The sequence below is a fragment of the Octodon degus genome, unplaced genomic scaffold (assembly GCF_000260255.1).
Source record: "Octodon degus isolate 3935 unplaced genomic scaffold, OctDeg1.0 scaffold00368, whole genome shotgun sequence".
In the NCBI taxonomy this organism is placed as follows: domain Eukaryota; kingdom Metazoa; phylum Chordata; class Mammalia; order Rodentia; family Octodontidae; genus Octodon; species Octodon degus.
Window position 1 is genome coordinate 308,034 of NW_004524944.1, and position 8,376 is coordinate 316,409.

Below are 8,376 nucleotides of genomic sequence, written 5' to 3' on the forward strand. Positions count from 1 at the left end.
GAATCTTTTCCTTAAGAAATATGAAGTATTTCCTTTGGAATTCCTTTAATACATACATACTTTTTTTTTTTTTTTTGGCATTTTTTAGGAAAGAGTCTGCAGAGTATACAGGGTCTTACTATTAGATCAGACTGTAGTGCTCCGCCTGCGTACAGCTTCCCAAGAGCTGGGATTACAAGTGTGCACCACCACGCCCAGTCTCAATTGCTGTTCTTTGTGCCCCGGGGGCAGGGCGGCACAGCAGGCTCCGCCCTCCTACCCCTGCTCCTGCTTACAGGCGCTTTAGTCCGCTGAGCTCTTTGACTGGCCCTTATACACACTCTTGTATATTTATTTTTTCCTATATTTAGGACAGGGTCTGCAAGGTATACAGGGTCTCAATGCAGAGATTGGCTCATAGTGATTCTTCTATTTTCAGCCTCCCAAGTGCTGGGATTACAGGCACATACCACCACGCCCAGTCTCAGTTGCCATCTCAGTGTGCCCCGCAAGCAGGGCTGGCACAGCATACTGGGTATCACCCCAGCCTCTGCACTCTGACTAATCGTGTGCTTTAGTATGCTGAGCTATCAGGCTAGCCCTCACACTCTTAGTTATGTGAATGATAGAGTCATGTCTAGAGCTGCAACAGGTTTTTGTTTTTTGGGTTTTTTTTTTGCCTTTTACAAGTAGAAAAGATTCCTATTCATTTTTAGATATGGACTTACTTAAAAGAAAGATAGTTGAAAGTTCTCCTAAAGATTTTGGTATCCCTCTGAGTTTGCAGTCTGTCTGTACAACTCTGACCCACTGGCATGATCTTCAGATTACCCAGTATGAGTTGATTTCTAGGTGACTTTCTTTTTTTTTAGCTTTTTTATTTAATTTATTTATTTATTTAGGTGGAACCAGGGATTGAACTCAGGCCCTTGCGCTTGCTAGGAAAACGCTTATTCTACTGAACCATCTCCCTTCTAGGTGACTTACTGAGACAGAAACTAAAATTTCAATATGAAACTGAAATTTCTGGTGTCCTCCTGAGAGGTCACTAAATAAAAAGGTGCTTAGAACAGGCCAACATAATAACATGTATCCACAGACACATTTGAATGTATAACTCTTCATCTTGACTTAAGTAGACTATTCATACTGAGCATGGTCATCAGAACTAGGGAACCAGAGTATTGGCAGGATTAAGGAATCTTGTATTCTTTATTGGAAGAAATTGGCATATGATATCAAAATATAACTAGGGTGATGGTGAAATAGCTCAGTGGACTGGGGTTCGATCCCCAGTACAACATGCCACGCCAGCCCCAAACCTGGGTGCACTGAGACCAGGCATGGTGGTGCACGCCTGCGATCCTAGTGCTGGGGAGGCTGAAAACAGGAAGATCACTACGAGTCCGAGTTGCTCAGTGAGACCTTGTACCAAATACATTAAAAACAAAAGTTGCGATTAGGAGGAATTACAAATTCTAATGTTCTGTTGTAGGACAGTAGGTTGACTAGTTTACAATAAAGCATTACATATTTTATGAAGAATTAAAAGAGGCATTCAAAGGCTTAAAAGTATTAAGGGAACTTAAGTACCAGCTACCATGATTAGAGCAATGCACATTATATTTAAGTGTCACACTATACTTTATAAATATGTATGATATAGTATACTAATTAAAAAAGAAAAAATGGTCAAAAAAACAAACCAAACATCTTCAAAGGGATAGATTGGGAAAAAGGCTTTAGGGATTTTCTAAACAAGGGAAGAAGGAAATAAGATTCATAAAAATGAAATATTAACTATGTGAAATAGTTACGTGTTTTGTAAGAAATAGATATTGGCTGCTGTCCCTTACTCTTTTATCTGGAATTCAGAAATGTCATTGATAATGCTTTTGGGATTTTTTTCTTTCTTTCTTTTTAAAGAGTACAACCTGGTCATTGCTATCATCTGTATAATGGTCTTCGAGCAAGTCTTCTGGATGACTATCAGTTACCAGAAATTTTGAGAACTCCTTTGGAAGAACTTTGTTTGCAAATAAAGGTAAATTAGGTAGGAGAATGAATCTAAATGGCAGGTAATATTGTAATTTCCAACATCTTTTATAAAAGAAACTGTTGTACTATAAGAACTTTCTGTCATGTCTCATCGAACAATTTTACCATCCTTGGGATGTATATTAAATAGTGTATAATGATGTGCAATTCTAGAGCCATGCTTCCTATATTTGAATCCCACATTTTCCCTGAAACTTGGACAAATTATGTAACTTCTTAGAAATTCTTACAACAGCGTGTGACATATAGTGAGTGTTAAATAAATGTTAGCTATTGATACCACATCTTAAGACTTACCCATTGTTAGAAACTACTTAGCATTTTTTTTGTATCCTATTTTGATTACATTGTGTTATTTTTTAAGAGAATCAGTGATCAACTTTTTGAGATTTTTAACCAGCTACTTTTTAAGAGTTACTGGCAGAGAGTATTATATTATCCTTCAAATATAATTTAGAATTGCAATTTATTTGATAAAATAACTAACTTGGAAATTGTTTGTCCTTTGGTGATTTAAATTGTTATATCAGTATATTATGTATGTTTAATTATTTTCTCTTCCCCGCAGATTTTAAGGCTAGGAGGAATTGCTTATTTTCTGAGTAGGTTAATGGATCCACCATCAAATGAGGCTGTGTTGCTTTCCATAAGACATCTGATGGAACTGGCAAGTTTGATATTTTTATTTTAGGAATATATGTTTGTAGTATATAATATGACAGTCTTGTGTGGCGTTGGTATGGGTCCATACACAGCATAATTCCTTCTTACATCTCCTTTCCCTCTCTTCTTTCCTCTACATCCATCCATCCATCTCTTAATCTTCCAAGGTGAGAAGATCTATCTCTGTACTTCCTATTATCTTTTATTTTGCTCTTTATTTATATTTGAGTTTTTCATATAAGAGAAACCATGTAATATTTAAGCTCATTTGTCTGATTTATTTCACTCAATATTGTCTCAAGGTGCATCCATTTTTCTATAAGTGACTTGTTTATCTTTCTTATGGCAGAGTAGTACTCAGTGTAAACACCTTTTCTTTATCCATTCACCTGTTGATGGACATACAGACTGCTTCCAAGATGTAGGTGTTAGGAATTGTGCCGCTGTAAACTTGGGTAGGTATATATCACTATAGTATGGTATCTTTAACACTTCGGGAGATACCTAGAAAAGAAATATTGAATTCTAATTTCTAGTTTTAGATTTTTGAGGAAGCTCCATACTTTTTTTAAAAAGAATTCTAGCAGAGTATTAAAGCATATAAGTCAGTAGATCAATAAATATTTAAAGTATCAAATTTTATTTACTATTATTAGACTTTTAGCTTAGTATATGAGAGGTATGTTATAAAACCATACTTTTGTTATGTTCTGTGATTAGTCTTTATACTTTTTTTCATTGCAAGCCAAATTTAAAGTACAAGAAATATTGAATTTTTCAGTTGCTGGTTTTCATACATGTTCTTGAAATAAACTTGCTTATTCTACTCTTCTGATCATTTTTTTTTGGTCAAATGAGGTAAATTAATGATAGCATGCATATTTTATAAAGGTAACTCTTTAAATTCTTCTAGAGGAATACTAACAAAATGTCCTTTGTCCAAACTGCTTAAAGTCCTTAAACTGTGGTTTTTGTTGTGAGATACTAGTTTCAGTTTTAAGTGACCTCTTAGGCGGCAGTACTCTTGTACAGAACTGTACCAAGAGAATAGGACTGATTGTGGGTTATGCCCACAGTAAAGAGAAAAGTACAAAAGTTAGATCTGCTGTGCCCTGTACCTGCAGCCATTATATAGCAAGTTAACCTGTGAATTAAATTAAAATTTCAGGATCTCAGTTCTAATCACACATTTTAGATGCTCAGTAACACATGTGCCTACTTCACTGGACAGCACAGAAATAGAACATTTCTGTCTTTTTTTTATAAGTTCTGTTGGTTAGGGCTGGGTAGAGTTAGTCAAAGATATGTTTTAAATATTTCACAGGGCTTTTAGGGGGCTATCCAGTTTTGATGGTGTAGACATACTGGAATATAATACCTTTTAGCATGATAAGCTATTTAAATGAAAAAAAACATTGTAAATTATGCAAACGATGTGTCCTGGAATTTGGATTAGATTTAGTGAGATCACTGGAATTTAGGAAGTAGTGAGATTTTACTTTGTATCTCTCTTCCCAGAGAGACTTAGCTAATACATTGCGATGCTGGAGAGGTGGGTGATGAGCAGAGAATCAATTTAGGTATAGTACAGATAGACCAGAGGACATGCCCAGATTCTGAGGTCCAAATAGAGTGAGTTCCTCTCTCTTGACTGAATAAAAGAGGAAGCCTCCCATTTGCAGGTTGTACATGACAAGGGCAGCAAGTATTTTCCACAGGTTGGGGGAGAGATAGCTCAGCAGTCTAAGTGCCTGTCTGGCAAGCACAAGGACCTGGGTTCAATCCCTGGAACTGCATGTTGTGCTGGCCCTGCATGTGTAGAAAGATACTGTACCAAATAAATAAATATATTTTTAAAAAAAGTATTTTCCATATTTGCCAATTACACGATGAGATCCACTTTTTTTTTTTTTTTAATGTATTTGGTGCAGGGTCTCACTACACAGATTGGACTTGTAGTGATCCTTCTGTTTTCTGCCTCCCCAGCACTGGGATTACAGGTGTGCCTCACCGTGCCCCAACATGGTATGGGCTCAGTGTTCTTGGGGGTGGGACCGGCATGGCTTGTGGTGCCAGGGATCGAACCCTGGTCTCTGTGCTTGCCTAAGCAGGCAGTTGGTCTGCTGAGCTACCTTGAAAGCCCTGAGACACCCAATGTTTAAGAAATATTTTTATTTATTTATTTTTTTAAAAAATTATTTATTTATTTATTTGTGTGTGTGTGTGTGTGTGTGTGTGTGTGTGTGTGTGGCCAGCTCTGCCCACCTGGGGGCGGGGCTGGCTGGCATGTGGTGCTGGGGGATTGAACCGCGGTCCCTGTGCTTTGTTAAGCCTGTTCCAAGTAGGTGCTTTAGACCACCGAGCCATCTCTCCAGCCCAATATTTTTTATTTTGAAATACAACATGCACAGCCAGGAAAAATGAGAATAAAAATATACTACTTTAGAATTTCTTTTTCTCTTTTTTGGTACCAGGGATTTAACTCAGGACCTTGTACTTGCCAGGCAGGCGCTTATGCTACTGAGCTATCTCCCTGGCCCATTTAATGATTGATACAGTAAACACTGTGTAATTACTTAGGTCAAGAACACATTCAAAGAGCCCCCTTAGTGTGCGCTTCCAGTTTCTCTCTTGACCCCACAGTTGGTACTCTTCCACTTGTTTTGTCATTCAGATAAGCATGTTTGTAAATACTTGCTTAATTTTATCAATTTTGTGAACTTTATACAGACTTGTAAAGGATGTAGAGTTTTTTTTCTTTGTAGGTGAGAGGAACAGCATTCTTTTTTCTTTCAGTTAACATTGTAAGATTCTTCTACCTTGTTACTGTTACATATACGGTAACTCATTTGCTTTCTTTGCCATATTTTATCATATAAGTAATGAAAGATTTTCATTTCCTCCTTTGGGTTGCTATATAACATTGCTATGAATATTTTTCAGTATTCAGTTTCTTGGTGCAAAAATTCACATGTATATCATTGATACATACTTAGTTGTGAATTAAATGTGTGTGAATTCATTAGATATATGTGGCTGGTGCCAGTTGTAAGTAAAACTATATTATTACTCTGTAGCTTCACTAATCCTTAGTATTATCAGTCTTATTCTTGTCATGATGGTAGGTATCTAGATATTTATATTTTTAAATTTAATTTACATTTCCAGTAGTTGAATTTGTGAGCAACTTTTCATGTTCATTGCTTATTTAGAAATCCTTGCCATATATTATTGATGCCTATTTTTCCTGTTAGGTTTCAGGTCATTATGTACTTGTGTACTCTTGATCAGAGCCTTTTATCATTTGTGTATTGGATATGTCTATATTTTCTTCTTTGTTCTTCAAAGTAGTTTCTAATGAACAAAGTATTTTAATGCTGTCAGATAATATTAGTCTTAAAAGTTACTGGTTTTTGTAAGAAGTCTTCAAAATCTGGAATCATAAAGTTTTATTTTTTGAATTTTTTTACTCTGTCTTTCTCATTTCGCTGTGTAATCCATCTGTATTTGTGTTGTGTATGTGTATATGTAGTAAGATAGGACTCTTAAACTTTTATGTAAGTAGATCTGATCAATGGAATATTGTAGAACAGCGGTGCAATACCTGTAGCATGTGTGCCGCAGTGTGCTGTTTATCATGGCAAGATTTTTTTTTTTTTTTAATATATTTAGTACAGGGTCTACAGGGTGTCACTACACAGATTGGACTCTTAGTGACCCTACTGTTTTCAGCCTCCCAAGCACTGAGATTACAGGTGTGGGCCATCACACACAGTTTCAGTCGCAGTCTCAGTGTATGCTGGGGGCGGGGTATGCAGGGGATCAAACCCCAATCCCTGCGCTCTGCCTAAGCACTGTGCTATCTGGCCAGCCCTATCATGCAAAGATTTAAAAGAGTCTCTGTCAGTCACTGCTACAGAAAAATTCATCCTTCTTTGTTCTGTACCCTTTGACAAAGTGTGGATTTTCATATTGGTTGTTTTTACCCTGAGCTGTTGTCACATTGTCTTAATTATCAATACCTACCTATAGAGTTTTTCTGTTTATGGTTTTGTTGTTTTTATAGCATTATGTTGATATTTAAAATGTTAAATCAGTTCAATTCCTGAAATAAACCTAGCTACTTGGATTCAGTTTGACATATGATATTTTGTCTTTTTAAGGTGTAAACTATTTAGTACTTTTCTGCAGATGTACCCGTCAAAGTGTTAGGTATCAAGATTATGGTAGGCGCAAGAACTAATCTTAGCATTATAATTTTATTCCCCTTGATTTTGATTTCTTTTTTTTTTGTATTTTAGGGAAGAGTCTACAGGGTGTTCAGGGTCTCACTACTAGTTCAGACTAGTAGTGATCTGTCTGTCTACAGCCTCCCAAGAGCTGACATTACAGGTGCACACCACCACGCCCAGTCTTAATTGCCATCTCAGCATGCCTTGGGGGCAGAGCCAGCACAGCAGGCTCAGGGATTGAATCCCTGCTCCCTGGGCTTGCTTGCAGGTGCTTTAATCCACAGATACCAGCCTCAACCTCTTTGAATCTCTACCTTTCTTTCCCCTGATCCTAAATTTGTAATTTTTACAGCTCTTTTGCTTAATTACTGTGTATCTTCAATCTACCTGCTTGTTGAACAGTACTTAGGGCTGTGGTTGGACCAGATTACCAAGGGAACCAGAGCTCATGTTTCCATTTCCCAGGGTTCTAGACACATCCTTTTTCTTGTGTTCCTGTCTCACTGTGTGTAAAGGAATAAAATTTAGGGTTTGTGTTTCACCCATCTATACTGTATCTTTTTGTTTTCTTCTTTTCTGCAATTCTTGTGCTTTTGTGGTTGATTTTCTTTCTTTGATTAAAGGCTTGGTAGTTTGTTTCTCTTTTTAACATTTCCAGTTATGCAAAGTTGTGTATTAATTTTGTTTTTGCTTAAAGAAATTTTTAACATCAGAATTTATTTTTTGATGGGAAATAAACAGTAGAAGAACAATAAGGGAAAATGAAATAGCAGCTAAAGATTAAACTTTAAGTGTTTAAGAAAGTGAGTAGTGATTAGTGATGTTTGTTCTTAAATAAACTAAAATAACTTTAATTTGAATGCTTTACCATGCTTGTTTTTAAAATAATCTTTCTTTACAGAATGCTTTGGATAAACAAGAAGAATTGACACCTCTTGGAGTCCACTTAGCACGATTACCAGTTGAGCCTCATATTGGAAAAATGATTCTTTTTGGAGCTCTTTTCTGTTGCTTAGACCCTGTACTCACTATTGCTGCTAGTCTCAGCTTCAAAGACCCTTTTGTCATTCCACTGGTAAGAAGTAGGAATTTAGAAGCCAACCATATGTAGATGCTAAAAGTAGTTGTTGCTTTAGAAAGTTTTTGCTTTCAAAACTTTAAATTTTTTTGAGTACATTTTTATTAGCTTTATAATTAGAATATTTTTTATTTGTGTCAGAAAAGTTTAAATTGCTTGTATCTTTTCTTTATTTTTTTTAAGGGAAAAGAAAAAATTGCAGATGCAAGAAGAAAGGAATTAGCAAAGGAAACAAGAAGTGATCACCTGACGGTTGTGAATGCTTTTGAGGTATAGAAAATTCTTGCTCTAGATTTTGACAGATTTGAAAAACTGATGATGGCATAGTAACATATTTAACCTTTAAAAACATCTATGTTGTACATA

The 8,376-nt window shown here is 36.1% G+C and overlaps 1 protein-coding gene across 1 annotated transcript in view; it reads left to right on the forward strand.

Annotated features, from left to right (window-relative positions):
• The window catches only part of Dhx36 (DEAH-box helicase 36), a 47,888-nt gene that overhangs the window by 31,054 nt on the left and 8,458 nt on the right, over positions 1-8,376 (forward strand). Inside the window, exons 16-19 of the mRNA XM_004648224.2 lie at positions 1,906-2,023; positions 2,606-2,704; positions 7,834-8,007; positions 8,194-8,280. Coding sequence (XP_004648281.1) covers positions 1,906-2,023; positions 2,606-2,704; positions 7,834-8,007; positions 8,194-8,280 — 478 coding nt within the window. The remainder of the gene's footprint in view (positions 1-1,905; positions 2,024-2,605; positions 2,705-7,833; positions 8,008-8,193; positions 8,281-8,376) is intronic.